This window comes from Caenorhabditis briggsae (genome assembly GCF_000004555.2).
Source record: "Caenorhabditis briggsae complete genome, chrIII, whole genome shotgun sequence".
Classification (NCBI taxonomy): domain Eukaryota; kingdom Metazoa; phylum Nematoda; class Chromadorea; order Rhabditida; family Rhabditidae; genus Caenorhabditis; species Caenorhabditis briggsae.
The window spans coordinates 293,202-313,404 of NC_013490.2; the positions used below are offsets into that span (position 1 = coordinate 293,202).

Here is a 20,203-nt window from a genome sequence, read left to right on the forward strand (position 1 = left end):
AGATAAAATCAAATTTATTGAAAAAGCTATCAGGCAGTTCTACTTTTTTTATTCCCAAATTTCGGATCAGTGATTGGTATGTCTCTATCTCTTTCAGATACTGTCGCATCTGGATTTGGATTAGTATCTGTTTCAGCAGCGGGAGGTTGAAATCCCTGAAAATGTGTTCTTATAACTTTCTCAAGTGGATGATGTAATAAGCTAACCCATCCTAATAGACCATGGGCGAATTTGTAAGAAGCATCGTGTTGCTCGGAGAACCTCCGCGATGAGCTGGAAAGTTCGGATGTGTTCCGGGTGCTGGAGCAATGGAAGCCAAAACTAGAAAGTTTGTGTTTCTTCAGGATGCTTTCGGCTTGGAACGAACCTGCTGCGCGGACACTAGGGGTTATATTGGGCCGTGTGGCAGGTGCTGGAGCAGCGGACGGTGGTGGTGCCACAGGCACAGCTGGTGTTGGCACTATTGGCGTGGTTGATCCTGATGGTCTTGCGGCTTCGGTTGAATTCTGAGTTACACTAGTAGAAACAGTAGCTGCTGTACTTTCCGTTGTTGCCAAAGTTTTCCCTAAAAAGTAAAATATTTCAAACTGTTTTTATGTTCAAAAATCGCTTGAGTGCATAACTGTAAACCTGGGCTTTGTCGGGTCTTCGCGGTAATACGTTTTAGACCAACTAAATAAGATATGCTAGAACTCGATAAGTGCTAAAAAATGGTATCATTTGGAAACTTGTATATTATCTATGAACAAAGTTACAGACAAAACAAACCAAAAAATCAGGCACAACCCGTTTCGGCCACTTTATGAATTGTAACTTCGTTCATAGACTAGATACAAGTTTACAAATAATATCACTTTGTAGTATTCGTCGAGCTCTATTACATCTATTTTAATTGGTTCAAGAATTTCGAGTTCTAAAAGAAACTATGGCAGTGTCTGCGAAGGACCGGCAAGGCTCAGTTCACAAGTATACATGGCTTTCCGGTTACTGGCTTAAGGACACCATAGAATAGTAAAACAATGCCGAAAAACAGCCCCGAATACTCCAATGCTCCTGAAAAGTATTTATACATTCAAACTTCAAACCCAAATAGCTAACATACATTTCAAAACCACCAACAACCGCAATAACTGTGCTCGTCGAATTGTTTGACGATCCTGTCGAGAGACGTAACATCTGTTGAGCAGTCACTGCTTTCATAGGCGGAGATAAAGTTGTAGGGTCTTGAACATTCTTGGCTAGATTCTTAGCAAGTCGTTGAATAGTGAGTGGCATCATTTCTAGAGACTTTTGAAACCTAGAGAATTGAAGGTCCAATTTCGAAAGGTCCAGAAGTGATTTCTTAAAAGCAGCTGCATCTGTTTGTAAATTCGGTGTGGCCACAATTGTTCCAATCTTTTCAATAGCCATCAGTCTTCTATCAGTCATCAAATCCAATTCTTCAAGTTTCGGACATTTTGAAAAAGTGGAAGAAAAATCCAAGAAACTATTATCTTGAGAAGCAGCTACCTGACTCAACCAATCATGGATACTATCCAAAAGATCTTCAATCCTTTGCTTTGTCTTATCAAAATCTCCAAAGTACTCTTTAAATTTTCTCTCGAAAATCGGGCTCTTTGAGATGACTTCATCTTCCATCGAAGTGCCATATTTTTTAAACTACATGAATTCTCTCGATTTTCCAAAAACTAGGTTCGCCTCCTTCAAAACAGTAAGACCTAAAAAGACTTTTGATCACTTGTGATATTTTCCACCTTGTTCAGATGTTTTGCTTCATTTCTAGCAAATTTTTATAATATGAAATCATTCTTATGACAAATAAATGAACGGGAGATGAAACAGTAGTATCAGATCATTGTCCTCCTCGCATTCTCTTCTCCGCCAGCTCTCCTTCAGTACCGAACTCGTAATAATGTGGAGCCAATTCATAGAGCCATTCCGGTTCGATTACAGTGACGTCACGGATTGAATCTTGCATCACTTCAGTGAAGATTACCCTGCGAGGGATAAGATGTTTAGAAAACTTGAAATCTGCAACTCTTTTAAGAGAGGTTGTACTCAAAATTTTAAAGTGTCTATTCAACTACAGAAATTCCAAAATAAAAATTCCCTACCATTTCGGATAGTCCTTTTTGAACATAATCGATGATCCTTTATAAACGTTGAATGGGAAATTCTCCTTGACAGTCATATATTTTCCAGTATAATGATACTGAGCCGCTTGGGAGAAGAATCCAGTCACCAGGCATTGACGGATGTTTTCCGAGGCGTCTGGAAGAGATGGTTGGGTTAGATGTGATTTTTTTAGAATCTTGAAGTTGTCTCAAAGCTTCAGAGTCTACGAATTTCAAACATTTCCGAACATTTTTTGATCTAAAACTTACTAATCAATCCACGACACGAGACTTTTGGAATCTCAAATCTCTTCAGCAGTCGAACCAACTGGCTTCTCACATTGTCCGCTCTCATAAGCCCTCGATAATTTACAAAATGATCGGAGCACCATTTCTTGCTCCGCCCATTCTCTACAAACTTCGTGAAAACATTCAACATTGTCATATGATCTCCCTCTTCAACTGAAAACTTTTTTCTGATGATGTCAGCTTGATGACGAGCACGGAATGGGGTTAGGAAGACGTCCTGAATCTGCATCATGGCGACGATAGTGACGATTTCATCGCTGCATCCGAATTCGGCGGACTTCAGAAGACACTTGCTATGCATTGGTGGGAGAGGAAACTCTGCCATTTGGAGGCCGAGAGGATCGGTTAGTTGGGATCTGGAATTTCAGAATCAATAATTTTGAAATTCAGGTTCAAGCTTACGATTCATCGATAGCTCCAAGAGCATACAAGAGTTCCAATCCTTGAATCATTGACCACGAAGGAGGAGGCTGAAATTGTCTCCCTTATTTTCTAGTATCTCTTACGATCCTTCATACCGATAAATAATGAAATTTGTGCACATTCTGTACACCTAACGCCTTCAGCTGAAGAATCGTTGCCGCCAAATGACACCGTTGGATTTCTGGAATAGTCCCCTCCGAAAACTTGCGAAACTCGCTCTCTGGATACAGCCGATAGCATTTTCCAGGACGAATTCTTCCGGCTCTTCCCGCTCGTTGTTCAGCCGACGCTTGGGATACAGTAACCCTCATTAGGGACTCTACACCGTTGTTAGCATTGACCGCCCGTAGTTTTACATATCCAGTGTCGATGACGTAGCAAATTCCGGGAATCGTGATGGATGCTTCAGCAATATTCGTGGCGACGACTACTTTTCGAGTGCCATGAGGTGTTGAGTCGAACGCCTTCATTTGTTCGCTGGCTGAAAGAGGAAGAAGTTAATCTCATGGCCTAGAATTCTGGGTTCGGTTATCATAGTCACACGGCGATTTTTCCGGAACGTATTTTAAAATTTTTTTTTCGCGCGCTTTTTTCTTTAGGTCGCAAAATTCGCTGTGTAGCGACTCAGTAATTCATTTTTCAGCATGCGCGTCGATACTCAGCGCGCTTAACTACAGTATTCGCGTTAGAGCGCATTTACTTTAGAAAATTCACCGTCCTAAAAAATTCACCGTGTATACTTGGGTTCAAGCTAATGGGTCAGAAATCGCGCCCCAGTAAACGTGAGATTTTAGAAAAAATTCGCTGCTGAATTATGTGGCTGATGATCAAACTTTCAAACGTTGGACGAAAAAATCACGCGTTGCAACTCGTTCTAAAAATCATTTGGGGCGCGTTTTTTGACCCGTTGGCTTGAACCCAAGTGCGTGTAGTCATGTATTCAGGATCACCGAACTTTCTCAAATTCCTAGGCCATTGCTTACCTGGCAATGCTCCATAACAAGGTACAACCCATAGCTTATCACAATTTCTGAGTTTCCTTGCCTCCTCTCTCAACTTCTCACAAACGTCTTCTACCTCATCTTGACCCGTTAGAAACACTAGAATGTCTCCAGGCATTTCGTGTTTGTGAATGTTGATTACCGTATCCACAGCGGCTTGACAATAGTTTGGGACGGGTCTGAAATGTGAAAATAGCCTAGAAAAAGTCTAATGACTTAGAAAATTCCCTACGTTTTCGTATGATGAACAGCGACCGGATGTGTCCTTCCCTCCACCGAAAGAATCGCCGCAGTATCTTTTTCCGGATTTCCCGTCTCGTTCATCTCGAAAAAATCGCGAAACAGCTCCGCGTCGAGTGTCGCAGAGGACACAATAATGCGTAAATCATTCCGGACTTGCATGATTTTTCGAAGCAAGCCCAATAGGATATCCGTGTTACATGAGCGTTCGTGAGCCTCATCAATCATTATGATGCTGGAAAATTATTTTGAAATGGCCTAGCTTGGTTTCTTAGGCCACTAACCTGTACTTGGATAACATTGGATCTTGCAGAATCTCTCTTAACAATAGCCCATCTGTCATGAATTTCACTTTTGTCGCTTCATCTGACACGTCATCAAATCTTACTGTATATCCGATATTGTGCCCAAGAAGAGTGTCCGTCTCCTCGGCAACACGAGTGGCTAGCTGAACAAATTATTTTGAATTTCAAGCTACTTTATCTGAAACTTCAGACCTACCGTAACCACGGCAACCCTTCTGGGCTGAGTAATTGCAATTTGTCGTCCGTCGTCGGCCCAGCCAAATTCCAGAAGAAACTGTGGGACTTGGGTGCTTTTTCCACATCCCGTCTCGCCAACAATGATTAGAGTACGGTAGCGTTCACACATGTAGAGGATGTGGCCGCGGTTCTGGAAAAAAAATTGATCAAAAATCTAAGAAATCAATTTATGACCTGAAAAATCGGCATTTTCTTATCAAAAAAAGGCTGTTTTCGAATAGAAAATTATAGAAAACTGGCTGGAAATTGTATTGAAATTGATCTAAAAATTACCAAAAATCATCTAGAACACAATTTTTTTCTGAATTTTCTACCTTAAAAATAGGCAGCCTAATCCTTTGTTGCTGTATATTCAACGACGCATATGGATTATTAAAAACTTTCAATTGCTGATCCTCTGGACCTGCTGAACTGGTGGTCTCCGTCGTTTTCTCTTCCAGAATCAGTGGCCCAGTTCTCGGCTCATCTGCCGCATCGGATGGTCGTGCGAACCCACGTCGAGTGGGTGCAGATCCCCGATGCTCGCGTTGCCCATGTCCTGGGTGATATCTGGACATCTGGAAAGACAGAGAGAGAGAGATAGGAAAAGAATAGGAAACAAAGTGATAGAAAAAATGGAGAGATGGGAGAGAATCCATTTTTAGGACAGAAAAAAGAAAAACACTGGAGAACCCTTACAAGTCAGAAGATTTATAGAAGATCAAATAAAAAAAATAAATTATTTAAATCATTTTTTCTTCTGCACCGGTTCCTGCATCTTCCTCTGCTCCTCTCCAATCGCATCATAATAGCAATTCTCCGGAAACACGTGTGGATCGAAGATATTCTTTGGGAAATTCGTTCCCTTCTCGTCGATATCAAAAGTCTCGATGAACGTTGTGTAGATCATTGGGTTGTTGTACTTGGGATTTCCCTGGATTTGCTGATTCAGATCGGCTCCTTGAGCTTTTTGACGGAACGCGTTTTCGAAGACTGCCACGAGTCTCGGATTGACTTCAACGTCCGGTGGTGGTGGGATACGAATCTCATCGTCAGCATTCGGTGACCCATCTGGAGCTGCTTGGCGGGGTGCTGAAAATAAAGAGAAAAATAAGTGTATTTGAAAAAACAAGCCAATAATTTTAACTCACTTCTTTCCAAGTTCTCAATCTCATTAAATGGCGAATCAACAACTGAGTCATGTCCAGGAGTGTTTCCTGGAGATACCTCATTCTGATTCATTCTCATTATTGCCTCGTTTCCCTCTCGGATCGCCATATCAATCAATTTTTGCTCTTCATCATCTTCCTCTTCGTTGTTCCGGCTTTTACGAGCTGGTGGTGCTGGTTCCGCCATTTCAACGACTTTCTGGGGAATATATTCTGCAGAATCATCGTCTTCCTCGTCACCATCGGCGGAATAGGAGACCAGAGATGCTTGGGAGGAAGTGTGAAGAAAAAGGAAAGTTTGAGAACTTTTTGTTTCGAAAATCCTTGAAAACTTACATGTGGCATCCCGAATTGAGGTGTTAATGAGAGCAGGAGTTGGTGAATGATAATCCACTCGTTTTGGTGGCGGTGGCTCGGAGAATATCTGTGGCGTTGGCTCGTCGTAATCCGACTGGTCCGAATTTTCTGCATAAACATCCGAAGACCTTCTTTTCCGTTTCTCTGCCTCCTCCTTCTCTACTTTTTTATTATGCTCCAGGAATTTTTGTGTCATACTCGAGTGTCCTTCGCTGGACCGTCGACGTGGCGATTCTTCATCACTATCCGCACCGTAGTCTACTAGATTGTTCATCTTACTTGGCTGAAAATTTCTGCCTGAAATTATAGGTTTGAAAATAAATATTTAGAACAAAAAAAAAATATTTTCGTAAATTGTCCGAGAGGAGTACACCATGCTTTCCTACGCAAACACGATCACGTCCAGTCGCACAGGATGCATGCAAATTTCCGACTCAATAATAAAAGAGCCCAATAAAAATAGATTTTGTCATTAAATTTCACAATTTCCCAGCCAAAAAAATATATGTTTTCCTGTTTTTTTCTCTTAATCAAATATCTAGTCTTCAGAATAATTTCACCCTCCTTGGATGTCCGTGCTTTTCTTCTGAGCGTCTGTGCCGCTCTCATTTCGTTCCTCATGCCGTTCATCATCGATTTGAGGATGTATTCGCCACAGACTATTGTGGCTGGAACGCTGATTGGTGGCACATTGGCTGCTGCAGTCACCTACGTCTTCGTGACCAGTCGAAATGAATCCGCAGGTGGGAAATTTGAAAATTGCTTTTGTCAAAATTAATTTTTTCCAGCCGCCTCCAGTACTTATATTCCCGGATTAATCAACCAGGGCAACACATGCTACATGAATGCACTTCTTCAAGGACTTGCCAGTTGTCCTTCGTTTGTTGGATGGTTGAAATCTGTACAAACCATTCCAGGTAGGTTATAATTCTCCAAGAAAGATTTTTAGCTCTTCAAAAAATGAAAAATATCAAAAATTGTTCCAGGTGGCTTCTTAGACCATCTTGGCCATCTTCTCACCCTTCTCAACGAGTCCCATGGTGGAATCCTCACTGCTCATGGCATCGTCGAGTCTCTCAAAGAGAATGGCTGGAATATTACCATTGGTGTCGAGCAGGATCTCTATGAGCTGTTTGATGTGTTCGTTGACACGTGGGAGGAGGAGTTGAAGAAGTCTAGAAAGACACTGATGAACCACTCCATTGAGAATTGTCGTGATGATTCGAGTTCCGATGAGAGTTTGAGTGGATATAGTAGTGATAGAACCGGTGGATCGTCGTCGGTGGTTACGAGAAGTTGCTGAGTTTTCAGAGGTTGGTTAGGGTTGAGAAGTGTTTTAAAAACTTGATTTTCTAACTTTGAATTTTTCTTTCAGAGTCGCCTCAATGGCTCGTATCGATGCTGGTCTTCGTAGTCCATGTGTTGGATTGACAGCCACCGAATTTAGATGTTGTAATAGTGGATGTGGTTATAAGGTTAGTTTTTAGACATTTTTGAAAATTTGTAACGAATTTCAAAGCTGCTCCAAACTCATTTCCTCCATTTCCAGACCATCAAGTACGAATCCTTCACAGTTCTCACCCTAACAATTCCCAATTCTCAAATGGGCACTTCCACGAACACCGAAGCACTTCTCCGTCGCTATTTCTGCTCCGAGATCATTCGGGACGCTGTCTGTGAGAAATGTACAGCAGCCGATCGAAAACAACAAGGATTCCTTAAAAAGCACGGGATCGTGAAGTTGCCTCAAACATTGCTCATTCGAATCGAGAGAGTTGGAATGTTGCCACATGGAAGTATGAAACTATCAGAGCATGTGCACTTTGGAGAGTGTTTGTCTCTTCAGGATGTGTGTTTTAGGAAGAATCCCAAGATTAATCAGGTGAGAGTTTATTTTTGGAAATTGAGAGAAATTATAATATTAAAATTTCCAAAATTTTCTAATTATTAAAAATAATGCATTCCAGAAAGCCTACGATGAGTCCAATCGCTGGCAACTACCCGATGGAACATCTCGTGTTGTTGGTGGAGCCGAGGAGACCAGAGCCAGAAGTTCACCAATACATCCCTCAACATACACCTATGGAGATTTGAGTAGCAATTATGCAATGATAGAGTAAGAGAACTATTGTATCCTTTCATTTCCATAGCTAGACTTTTAGTTACTGTAGCCATCTATCACTGTAAGCTCCTTTTTTCAGCGGCGGCTCATTTGTTGCCGAGAGACGGGAAACGCAGAAGTATGCTTATCAGCTGCGAGCAGTCAGTGAGCATCGTGGAGGTCCATATTCCGGTCATTTCGTGACGTTCCGAAGGGCACCAGCGCCTCAACATCATTCATGGTACTTACTAGTGATGCGCAGGTAAGGTTTTTCTAAATAGTGCAATTTATGGCTCGAAAAAGTCCAATATTCCCAAAGTAAGCGCTTTGAAGGAAGCTCTTTCTTTTCTAATGAAGTCATTTCTGCAGCTCGTGCATTATCCCTCCCTTCGCTTCTTTATATTCAATGCACAAATTTATAATTATCCATGTACCCTCTAGAGGAGCTCTTCTTGGTTACCTCTCCTACCTTTCCCTTCTTCCCTCACAACAACAAAGCAGTTATAATATGAAGCTCTCCATATTATATTATCCCTTTCTCCTCATTTTCTCATTTCCGGCCATTTGGAATCACCGGATATTTTTCGAAAATATTTTTCGTGATACGATTATTGTGATAAAGCTGAAACTGAAAGAATATTATCACTCTAGGGACCTCAATTTTTTAGCTGAAATCATGCTAGACCATACAGTAGATGACCTTTTCCTACCACAATCTAGCTCAATTTCAACATAAAAATCATCTACAACCCATGAAGAATCCTAATTTTCAGGTGCAACGAGTACCGTACTCCAACGTCGCCTCCTGCCAAAGCTACATGTTTTTCTATGAACGTGTCCGACCGCATCGGCTCTATGACAGATGATACTCTTTTTGTTGATTTTCAGAGGAGGACATCGACCCAAAATGTTTGTTCCCATTATTGAAGTTTGGAATAATTCAGAAAATTCAAAAAACTAATAATTTCGCAATTTTCAATATTACAAAATTCCAAACTATTTGGTCGTTGCCCTCTTTCTTTCAAATAGTTTCTTTATCTATTTCTCTTGCAATACATAACACACAGGTCTCTCTTTATCCCTCCCCTCCTAGTAGTCCCCTCTAATAGAAGGGCAGTCGTCCCATATAGGCTAATAAGTAGATCGTACCAGTACCTCCCTAATTCCCGTGCCCATTTCCAAAAATTATTTTTTTTCCACTGAAATTTACCAAAATGTGTCTTTCATCCCCCATATTTTCCACCATTTCCTTGCTGCAAAAAAAACTCCATAAACAAATTTTTATGAAATTGTATTATTTGCTTTTCTGATTTAGGTTTTCTACCTCTTTTCGATGTATTTTAATCATTAGCCATTTTTTCAGCTATTTAAACAAATTTCAGCTCCAAAATGGACGAAAAACTGCCTGAAAGTGTGGATGTGGTGGTTTTAGGTACGGGGCTACCTGAAGCGATTTTAGCATCGGCTTGTGCTCGAGCCGGATTGTCGGTACTGCATTTGGATAGGTAAAATTATTATATTTATTTAAATTTATGCAAAAATTAAAAATTCCGATTTATTCCAGAAACGAATACTACGGTAGTGATTGGTCGTCATTCACAATGACAATGATACACGAGGTGGAAGAGAACAAGGTATTCCTAGGCCATCACAAAACTTCTAGGCCATCCTTTCAGGTTCCAAAACTCTCCGAAGAGGAAATCTCAAAGCTGTCCGCACATCTTTTGGAATCCGAAAAATTAGTGGAATTGGGAAATCGAGAAGTCATAGAAAATATCCAGAGAACGTGGATTCCACGAGATTCAGATGACGTGCCCATAAAGCAGAAGTTGGAGGAGATGGGACAAATGCGAAGGTTCTCGATTGATTTGGTGCCCAAGATTCTGGTTTCCAAGGGGAACATGGCAAGTTTTTAAATAGTTTAATTCCAGTTAAAACTGAATACTCCGAAAAGCTTTCTTGGATTTTTTGCATAATTTTTAGACCTTTTTAGGTTTTTCAGCTATTTTTGAAGATTATTTTTCGATTTTTCCAGTTTCTCGTCTGAAATTTGATGGAACGATGTTCGCGAAGATTACTGTAGGTTACTGTAGGAAGCGATCTTCCTTTTGTTGTTTTTTTTTGCAAAGCTTTTATCTGCATTGTTACGTTGCAAAAAAAAACTACAAAAGGAAATCGGTTTTCTACAGTAATCTTCGCGAACACCGTTCCATCGAATTTCAGACAAAAAAAAAACCAGAACAATCTAAAAAGAGCCTTTAGAAATAGCTAAAAAACCTAAAAAGGTCTAAAAATTATGCAAAAAATCAAGAAAAACGGATTTTGCTTTCGAAAAATCGCAAAAAAAAGAACTGAGATTTTTTCGCTTTACAGGCGATTTGTCGAGGTTTCTTGAATTTCTCGAATTCTGTCTTTGCTGCCACATGAATCTACATTTTTTACACATTTTGATGTTCCCCTTCAATGCAAAAATTGAATTTCCCGCTGATAATCAACCTAGAAAAGGTCACTTTCAGGTCCAAACCCTTTGCGATTCCCAAGTCTCTCACTATGCCGAATTCAAGCTTGTCAATCGACAACTCTGCCCGACCCAAGACAAAAACACTGAAAATTCAGCAAAAATCATGCTAAATCCAGTACCCTGTAGTAAAGGAGAAATCTTCCAAAGCAGCGTTCTATCGTGAGTACAGCCTAGAATACTCCTAAATCATTCAATATGATTCAGAATTCTCGAAAAGCGCGCTCTAATGAAATTCATCACATTCTGCACACAATGGAGCACAAAACCCACAGAAGAAGGCCGTCAACTGCTTGGCGACTATTCGGACCGCCCATTTTCAGAGTTTCTTGCTCAAATGGGCGTGGCTGAGACTTTACAAAGTTTTATTATCAATACGATTGGAATACTGCAACCAAATCCGACGGCGATGAGTGTAAGTGGCCCAGAAAGCCAAATTCTGATTTTCTAGACCACCGTTTTATTTGCAGGGAATGCTGGCGTCCTGTGAATTCATGGATTCTGTCGGACACTTTGGTCCATCTCCTTTCCTCTTCCCTCTCTACGGCTGTGGAGAGCTCTCGCAGTGTTTTTGCCGACTAGCCGCAGTTTTTGGAAGTCTCTACTGTCTTGGCCGACCCGTTCAAGCTCTGGTTAGGGAGAATGATCGAATCACTGCTATCATCGCCAACAACGAGCGCATCAACTGCCGCCACGTCGTCATGTCTCCTAGATTCGTTCCGAAAGACGTACCGATTCAGAATGTACAGAAAATCGAGCGAGTGGTTTTTGCAACAGATAAATCTATCAAAGAAGTGGAAAAAGAGCATTTGACACTGTTGAATTTGGCTTCTCTTCGACCGAAATCCACGATTTCTAGGCTAATTGAAGTCGGTTTCGAGGCATGTACAGCGCCAAAAGGGCATTGTAAGTTATCTAATTTTCTAGGCCACTAATTTCTAGACAATCCCCTAATTTTGCCATTTACAGTCCTGGTTCATGCTACTGGTACCCAAAGTGACGACGACGAAAAAAGCGTGGAATCACTTGCCGAACAAATATTTGAAGAGTCCCAAGTGTCACCTTACTGGAAGATGTCGTTCACAGCGAATTCGATGAAATTCGATGCGGAAGGGGCGGGGCTTGGGTCGAATGTCGTCGTGGCACCTCCAGTAGATGCCAATATTCACTATTCCAGTGTTATTAAGGAGTGCCGAAAACTGTTTTGCTCCACTTGGCCGGACCTAGATTTTCTGCCTAGAGCTATCAAGAATGAAGAGGACGAAGAAGAAAAAGAGGCTTCTGAAAGTTCTGAAACCGTTTGAAAATTCTTGTTCTATATCTATTGTAATTTATATTTTGTTATTGTGTCCTTGCTGCTGGTTGTGATGAATGAAAAGCATGAAATTCATTTGATGTAAATATTTATGCACGAAACACAAAAAAAAATAATCTAAGACACATAAAACCAGAGAAAGCGAGAAAAGAAATTAAATTCCGATTTCGTGCATTTCGCCAAAGAGTCTTTACGTACGTAGAATTTTATCTTACGACACATTATTCAGTTAAGACGCTGGGTACGCAAACACCGAACGCGCAAATGCACAAATTCGGATTTATTTTTCATTTATTTTTGATTTTATATGTCTTAAAATACCAATTATTCCCTGTGATATTTTTAAAAATTGCATTTTTTTCTATGAATATATTCAAATTTTGTTATATTTTTTGTATATTCTGAAAATGGTAAACTTCCATTTTTTCTACTTTTTCTCTTCTCTTGAATTTTCAGATGACCTAATGTCCCCCCAAGTTTTCCAGATATGTCAGATGAGGTAGCACTAGAATTAGCGTCTCAGCAGGTCATCAAATTTTTGCTCGGCAAGCAGAAGTTTCTAGAAAAATGGCAACAAGAAGTGCGGAGGAATTTAGAGCAAGAGGATGAGGGGATTGACTTAAGAGTAAGGACATCCGGACAAACAGGCAGCATTCTTTAAGTTACAGAAGCCCTCCACGTCATCTTCTGGGTCTGGAAGTCGCCCAAATTCAGTTATCATATCGATACAAGCAGCGATTTTAGAACTAACTAGTACTATTGAATATGTTATAGATATTTTTGAATCAAATGGTAAATTTGATTTTTTTTTTAAAATTTAATTTTTACATTTTTTTGCAGTAGATCCCAGGAATTGCTTCCTCTCCAACGAGAAATCCCATCAAAATCGAGAAGCCGGTGAACTATTCGACTCTGGTTTGAGAGTTGAGCTATTGAAACATCTAAAAATGGAGAATCGAGAAAACCGAAATTCCATTGGGAGTCAGATAGAAGCGGCGTGTAGACGAATGGGATTAGTGCTGAAGACGTTCGGGAGGAAATTTCAAAAGTATGCATTTTTAAAAGGACCCAGAATATCCTAGAAATTCGAAATTTCCAGCCAACCTTCTCTGGAAATCTCTAGTCTTCTACCAAATATGCACAAGTTTTGCCGATTATTCTTCACAATTTCCGCGGAAACTTCTAGATTCGCTGAAAGTTTTCGGAGTAAAAACGATCGGAAGTTATTGAGAAATATTGGAAAATCTGTGGAAAAATCAGCGAATGAGTTCAATTTACGAGTGCTGGCAGAGATGGAAAGGATAGAAAAACATCTGGAGAAAGAAGAGAAACGACGGAAAGTGGGCGGAGCTAATCAAAATGGGCGGAGCCAAACTCCCCTCTCTTTGGTTAGGGATGACTACGGGATTCAGACTCGGAGGCAACATCGACTAGCCACATCGATTCAACAAGTGGTTAATAGGCGACATATAGATTCTGAAGACGTTATGAATCGAAACGAGAAATTCAGAAGACCTCATCCGCCTGGTAGCATCGCCACGTCGATTGTATCGAAAAGAAGAGGATTTTTGATAGATGACAATTTGATGAAAGCTAGACAACGGATCGCTAGAGTGGCTCCGAAGCCACGCCCCGTGGCGAATCTCAATATCGACAAAATGTTGCCAACAGAGGAGGATTCTGATAGAGTCATCATGAATTCGGCAAGGAAAATGGCAGATATGGTGCTGGAGGATATGAAAAAGTCTATTAAATTTTGAGAATATCAATTTTCTATCAAATATCAATAAATATAATTATTTTCAACCCTTCTTCTTTTTTTTTAATAGAAAACATGCGGAAAGAAGCTGAAAAACGCCTTTTGGGATGAGAGAATGTTAAGGAAGAACCACTCAGAGATTCGACGGGAGAAAACTGGGAGAGATATCGGTTCAAACTGGGAGAGGTTTTGGGTCGAACTGGTATGTCACTGTGTTCTCTCCAGCTTCTCTCCTGGTTCGAACGAGCGGCGGAGTGTCGTTTGCACGCGCTTTCAGTGAAATTTAAATGTTCGCCCCTTATTTAACAATCAAATCAAACTAATTAACAAAAATATTTATTGAATCGAATGAATAGGATGAATATAAGTATAAATAACTAAAAAGTAAAAAAATAACCTCATGAAATAATAGAAATGTGAGCTAACTTCTTATTCTCAGCTTCGGTATCGCAGTATTTAAAATTTCGAAGTGAATCACGATATCCGGAACTCTCCTGCAAACCTTCTTTAGTGCTCTCGTATTTTTGCAGCTTGAAGCGTTATGGCGACTGAAGCTCTGGAATGAGATATAGGTCATAAGTCTGCAAAATGGAAGTGTTCATACCGTTTTGTTTATAGTACATTTATGTCCTCTAGCGGACGATGTGTACTCTTCCTTGAAATTCATTTAATAAGTTTTCTTCTTCGCTTCTTAGTGCAAGCTAAATGCACTTTCTTTCAGTACTACAGAAAATAAAATCCCAATTCGAATTCTTTAGCTTTTCATTGTTTACAGGTTTGTAATTTCTCTTTCAATCATCATAGGCTTGGGGTTGTAGATAGGATGAATATTCTTTATGAAATCAAAGACGATTCAGCTGAAAGAACAAGGTTTTTAATTACCGTAAAACCTCTAATAGAACGACACCCGGATCGTCCACTTTGAGCCTATATATCTCATTTTCTGTGAAAGATATCAAAAAGTGGTTAACTAGTAAAATGTTTATCAGGATATCAGCAACATTTTACTAGTTAGCCACTTTTTGATATCTTTCACAGAAAATGAGATATATAGGCTCAAAGTGGACGATCCGGGTGTCGTTCTATTAGAGGTTTTACGGTATGTGATGTTGTCAATAAACTCACTCAAAGCCTACACTGTGAACTCATCGTTTCCAATAAATCGTGATATTCTCTATCTTTCCTGACAACGTAAGGTTCCCAAGTTTTTCATGTTGATTCCGAGTGACGTTATCCGAGAGATTTTGCACTAAACGGCAAACTTTCACCGAATGTTTCTCGCAATATTTAGGAAACAATGACGAGAAAAGCGAGTCGCTTTAAGCGACTCCTGAGAAGTTTATTTGTATACTCTTAGATCATAAATGAATTTTTTTCGGCATGACGAACCAATTTCGCTATTTAAGTGGATGAGTTCAACAGCCATGTACATAATTACCGTACTGAGAATGCCGCAAATCAAAATCCATTCATTAGATCACTCGTTTTATATAATTAATCCCGATATATTTAAATCGTTTTGATCGGGTCATAACTCGTTTTCTTTATTCCATTGAAAGCCTGCAATTTCACGCATGTTTTTTGTCACTAGACTTCCAGACTAACCTGCTCACTACAAGCCGCGGTTTCCGAAACTCAGACCTTTTGAAATACTGTAAATTGAGGTGAGAGCAATTTATCGATCTCTTCTTCCTTTTTCGGTTATCTCTTTCATAGTTTTTACAAAACCATTCAACGCTGAAAAAGACGGAAAAAATGTTACCTGCAGAGCTCTCTCCGAATTCGAAATTCTCAAAATCGTCGTTTTTTTTGTCGATCTTAAAAGAGTATTCTATAGAAGACCAAAACATAAATAGAACATGCATAAATAAAACTTTGAATACTATAAATTACAAAAAACTGTTTTTGCCAACGACGCTCCTCCTTTACAGGTGCGCCTATTTTAGCAGCTTTGCAGCCGTTCGAACCTGGTTCTCTCGGCGTTTTCTCCCCCTTTCTCTCCCAGTTTTCTCCCGTCGAACCTCTGAGATTATTTTCATTAATTTTCAAAAATGGGGAAACGGTCCTTGAAAATGTGGTCGAAATAAATGGTCGAAAAGGTGCGCTAACAATAGAAGCCTTTTATCATGCATGGTGAAATAATATGGGATGATGGTTATCGAATTTATCGCACAGAAAAAAATCATGATTTGGTGAGCTTGAACGTTTCCTCCTCCCAATCCACAACGATAGACAACTTCAATCTTCTCATGGCATTCGCCCCAAGAATATTGACTTCTTGAAAATGTGCTTTAGAAACTTCACATTCGATTCTGCTCTTCTCGTCCTAAACAAATAACTTTAAACTGCAAATAAAAGTAAAACCAAACCTGGATGGCAACATCGAAGCGAGAATGAGTGACATTGCCTTCACCAAAGAGACTTTCTAGCGACTTGACGCTAAGGCAAGTGAAGGGAGAACCGGTATCTACCAAGAACCAGATGAATACGGCCTTAGAATTCGGCTTGCCTGAATAAAGAACGAAAAGGTAATGGATATCGAATTTTGTTTACCGGCACGTTGGCAAATTAGAGGGACCATGTATCGGATGTTCAAGCCGTGAATCGTTCCGGTTACGGGAAAAGCAGGGGAAGAAAACGTTCCGGAGCTGAGATGTCCAATACCCTTGGTGAGCCCAATCTGAAAAATAAAGCTTTTTAAAAATTTTATCAGATACAATAGTAAAAATTCAACGAACCTCGACAAGTTCTTCATTGTTAATGTCCGAGATCAAAGCATCAAATTCATTGTATGGCAAAGCTAGCTTCGGCCAAGACTCATCTGATGATGAGCTCTAAAAAAGATAAATCGATTTAGAAATAAATACATTTATAACTACCTTATTGTGTTCACTCATGTCGACCGACTGCTCCTCGCTAAAAATAGAATGAATAGAGGAAAATCCTGACAAAAAGTTGATGTAATATTCAAAAATTTCATAATTATGCAAATAAAAGAACAACGGATAATTCCGCCCCTTCTAAATTCCAAAAAATGAAATTTAAATTTGACAATTTCCCGCCGGATTTGCAAGCGCGCTTCCTTGTGAGAGCAAATGGAACTGCGGCGTAAATAGCCGAAACTTTTTCGGTTGTTTCCAGCGGAGCGCATCTGCACGCCATCTTTTGCGCGCGTGTTCAAAAAAGAAAACACCGAATGAAGTTATAAAATAGAAAAATATTGACAGGAAAGAAGGAAAAGAATGAAAACATTTTTATTGAAAATAAAATAGAAAAAGAAGACAATTTTCAGGAAAATCTGGAAAAGGGAAAAGTTCATTATGCATTTGAACGGAGAATCGATCGGCAGAAATAACTTTTCGAATTTTTCAATAAAAACTCAACTGTTGCTGTATAATAAACATTTCTTCTGGACATTTAAAATGATAAATTCTTGACTAGCACAGATATGGCATGAAACTTCAGCAAAAATGGAAAAAAGCAGCGATGCAGAAGTCGATAAAGTTTCTGAAACTACAAAGATCGAAGGAAAATCTCAAATTTCGATGTTAATCGTAAAAAATGAAAAAAAATTGTTTTCATCGCCTTCAACCATGAATGGAAAGGCCTGCCAATCGTATTTGTGATACAGCTGGCACTAACTATTCAAAGGGAGGCTCAGAAACATATGATTCAAAGACTCACCAATGGGAAACTTACCAAAAAGGGAGAATAATAGTAATAAGAGTAGAAAATAGAATAAATAGCTGGAATAGTAGAATTTCGAGTGTATAAAACTCTTTAGGGGGAATAGAGAGAAGAGAATCCATGTGACACGGTATTTTGCAGAATTTCATGGTTTCCGGGGTGCCCATGCCCATTGAGTGTACGCGTACCTGGAATAATACAGTATCTGTCACATTATTGATTTTTTGTTTTCGAAAATTAAATGTGGCTCCGCTTGTTAAAATCGATTTTTAGGTAAAAATGAGACTGTCCGAGCTGAAATTGAACTGTCCGAAATGTTCTCATTGCACTGATGCTTCTAATATGCGCAAGCATATCAAAGCTATGCACGACGAAGAACGGTCAGTGACGGTCAGTACCAGAACTGTTCTTGTGGACCATTTGAACATGCATGATGGACGATTTGTTCTGGAAAATATGAAATTTGGAGAAGAGGAAAAGATGAGGGTTTGCTAAACTGATGCCGAAATTGAGGGAACTTTTACGAGAAGCAGTTCAGTCCAACTTCACTAAAAGATTCGGAAATTCTTCATTTTTTGTCTAAGTTACCAAACGGGGAAGGAGATCAATTCGAGCAATATTTTCGTTCAAGATACTTAGGTTTGAAAGTTAAAAACTCACCATAACAAATCATCAATTTTGAAGCAAAGTCTGAAGAATGGCCCACCGTCGAGCGAGAAGGCATCATCTTCCACACTTCCATGTACACCGAGGCCTGGAATTCACTTCTGAAAGTAAAATGAGTTTAATTAGAGCAGTATAGTACAAAAATATTCAGACGCAAGTTCTTGATGGAGTGAAAAATATTCGAGCTGACACTCTTGTCCATCAACTGTACAGAGCTATTGAATTATCCAGAAAAACTTTATTCAGGTTTTTTCCCCCACAATCCGTTCATAAATGCTTACCTAGATTGCAAGAAAATTGGCCAAAGAGATTCCGAGATTGTCCAAGAACCACAAGAACTGACGAGTTGCTGCTGCTTCTCTCAAAGACTATGTCATCCTTCCTGAGCCAGCAAAATTTGAGGGAGAGCGAGAGTTTCTGGTTGGAAGAGTTGGAGGAGAGGTCGAGAATATGTATCGAGTAGTTGAGAAGCCGACATGCTTGTGTCTGAAAAACGTGAGAATTGTTTTCGTAATTATTGTCTTTGCACCCAAAAAATATTTAGGAGAATTGCCATTGCCACTGTGAGGCCTGTGGTTACCAACACTCATGCACATGTCTTGTCCAAGAAGCAGGTGTGTGTTTTGCAAACACGTCCACATGGTGCTTCTTAGCAATGGTACTATGATCCCAATTTTTATTTTAAAAAATTTACCTCTGCTTAGGCCGCTTGCAACCGGATCCATATACTTCCTGCCACTCTCCGATCTTCGACACTCCATCCAGTCCCCTTCCATCTTCTTCTTTTTCTCTGTCGATTCGGCCAGATTCTCCAGTTTCTTCCGGCGACGTTGGACAGGTTGAAAAAGATATCATGTTAAAAAATTTTGATAAGTTGATAAACGCACATTCCGCTCTGGAAGAGCATCTTCGTCAATCAATGAAAAAGAATCTTCATTCTGCTGCAGATGAGATTCAGAAAGCTTTAAGCTCAGTGATGGCTCTTCTTCCGAATTCGGAACCGTCTCTCCCTCCCCGCAGACCTTCTTCTACGAAATGTTCAGCTCGAGACGTCATGAACAGTCATATCCGACTAGAGGTTCCCCCAAAAAATCAAAAGCGTCTTGAATTATCTCTTCTTCTTCAGCCTCGTCGTTATTCCCGTCCTTGTCCACCATCCACTTCGTTAGCCCCGCTTGTCCCGATCAACGAACTTTCCATTTGTGCCATTTGTTTGGAGGTTATCTGTAAAAATACATTTTTGTTCATTTAGAGTGAAAATTAAGGCTGACGCACCTATGCCAGAAGATGCGGATCCAATGGAAGACTCTTCTCAGTGGAACTACTGGAAGAAGTGTCCAGAGTGTGAGCTTCCAGCTCATTGGGAATGTGCACTTGGTCAGCGTTCATGCGCCCATTGTAACGTTCTATTTGTGGATTATGATTGACTATCAATCATTCTATTGTTTTTTGTTGCTATTATCTGTTGTTTTTACTGTTTCTTTGTTATTTGTTGCCCAATTTTTGTTGTATTTGAATAAAATTGCTTTTTTTCAAAAAAATTCAGTGTGGTTACATTTTTTAAACAAGACATGAACGGAAAAAAGAAGAATATTCATGGTAAATACTTGGCTATTTACTCTATTGATTGGGAAGAATCGGCATGCGATTAGAATTTGAACGCGCGCGCAAAAGAGGGTGTCCAAACACCGTTGGAAACTACCGAAAAAGTGTCGGCTATTTACGCCGCAGTTGAAAAATGCCTGTTTTTCATGAAAAGTACTCCAGCCACAGGCAGTTTCTAGGTCACCGAGCGTGTAGTCCTCTCGGACAATAAAGTCGACAAAAATCGATTAAAGTCGATTTTCTGTCGACTTTTTGAATGTCGATTTTTGATCGAGTCGATGAAATCGACACCGATTTTGACGATTTTCGTCGATTTTTGTCGATTGTCAACAATCGACACAGCACACTACAAAGAACATCTAAATTCAAACTTCCGCGCTCGGGTCTCACAGCGAAATCGCTTCAAGCCGCCTGAAAA

At 39.9% G+C, this 20,203-nt stretch overlaps 8 protein-coding genes across 8 annotated transcripts; 4 read left to right on the forward strand and 4 right to left on the reverse strand.

Moving 5' to 3' along the window:
• Nucleotides 1–29: 29 nt before the first annotated feature.
• Nucleotides 30–1,638, reverse strand: CBG26082 (the record flags this gene model as incomplete). Its single annotated transcript, XM_045243285.1, has 3 exons — nt 30–155; nt 207–565; nt 1,086–1,638. The coding sequence occupies 3 exons, from the start codon at nt 1,636–1,638 to the stop codon at nt 30–32; spliced, it is 1,038 nt and encodes a 345-aa protein (XP_045099632.1).
• Nucleotides 1,639–1,852: 214 nt separating this feature from the next.
• Nucleotides 1,853–5,186, reverse strand: CBG15221 (the record flags this gene model as incomplete). The annotated part of the gene is made up of 10 exons (XM_045243286.1): nt 1,853–1,997; nt 2,115–2,271; nt 2,385–2,779; nt 2,826–2,893; nt 2,942–3,327; nt 3,830–4,026; nt 4,080–4,322; nt 4,372–4,535; nt 4,589–4,759; nt 4,944–5,186. 10 exons carry the CDS (start codon nt 5,184–5,186, stop codon nt 1,853–1,855), a joined length of 2,169 nt encoding a protein of 722 aa, XP_045095635.1.
• A 170-nt stretch (nt 5,187–5,356) lies between these two features.
• Nucleotides 5,357–6,408, reverse strand: CBG15220 (the record flags this gene model as incomplete). Its single annotated transcript, XM_002642896.1, has 2 exons — nt 5,357–5,700; nt 5,760–6,408. The coding sequence occupies 2 exons, from the start codon at nt 6,406–6,408 to the stop codon at nt 5,357–5,359; spliced, it is 993 nt and encodes a 330-aa protein (XP_002642942.1).
• Nucleotides 6,409–6,753: 345 nt separating this feature from the next.
• On the forward strand, nt 6,754–8,501 carry CBG15218 (the record flags this gene model as incomplete). The annotated part of the gene is made up of 7 exons (XM_002642894.2): nt 6,754–6,877; nt 6,923–7,051; nt 7,121–7,412; nt 7,510–7,609; nt 7,684–8,016; nt 8,102–8,250; nt 8,336–8,501. The coding sequence occupies 7 exons, from the start codon at nt 6,754–6,756 to the stop codon at nt 8,499–8,501; spliced, it is 1,293 nt and encodes a 430-aa protein (XP_002642940.2).
• Nucleotides 8,502–9,624: 1,123 nt separating this feature from the next.
• Nucleotides 9,625–12,057, forward strand: CBG15217 (the record flags this gene model as incomplete). Its single annotated transcript, XM_045243288.1, has 6 exons — nt 9,625–9,740; nt 9,800–10,139; nt 10,752–10,915; nt 10,961–11,168; nt 11,224–11,659; nt 11,723–12,057. The coding sequence occupies 6 exons, from the start codon at nt 9,625–9,627 to the stop codon at nt 12,055–12,057; spliced, it is 1,599 nt and encodes a 532-aa protein (XP_045095636.1).
• Nucleotides 12,058–12,555: 498 nt separating this feature from the next.
• Nucleotides 12,556–13,828, forward strand: CBG15216 (the record flags this gene model as incomplete). The annotated part of the gene is made up of 4 exons (XM_002642892.1): nt 12,556–12,693; nt 12,737–12,860; nt 12,909–13,116; nt 13,168–13,828. 4 exons carry the CDS (start codon nt 12,556–12,558, stop codon nt 13,826–13,828), a joined length of 1,131 nt encoding a protein of 376 aa, XP_002642938.1.
• A 2,181-nt stretch (nt 13,829–16,009) lies between these two features.
• Nucleotides 16,010–16,724, reverse strand: CBG15215 (the record flags this gene model as incomplete). Its single annotated transcript, XM_045243289.1, has 5 exons — nt 16,010–16,153; nt 16,197–16,336; nt 16,381–16,507; nt 16,566–16,661; nt 16,707–16,724. The coding sequence occupies 5 exons, from the start codon at nt 16,722–16,724 to the stop codon at nt 16,010–16,012; spliced, it is 525 nt and encodes a 174-aa protein (XP_045095637.1).
• Nucleotides 16,725–18,630: 1,906 nt separating this feature from the next.
• On the forward strand, nt 18,631–19,607 carry CBG26083 (the record flags this gene model as incomplete). The annotated part of the gene is made up of 4 exons (XM_045243290.1): nt 18,631–18,675; nt 18,725–18,794; nt 18,885–19,399; nt 19,446–19,607. 4 exons carry the CDS (start codon nt 18,631–18,633, stop codon nt 19,605–19,607), a joined length of 792 nt encoding a protein of 263 aa, XP_045099633.1.
• Nucleotides 19,608–20,203: the final 596 nt, after the last annotated feature.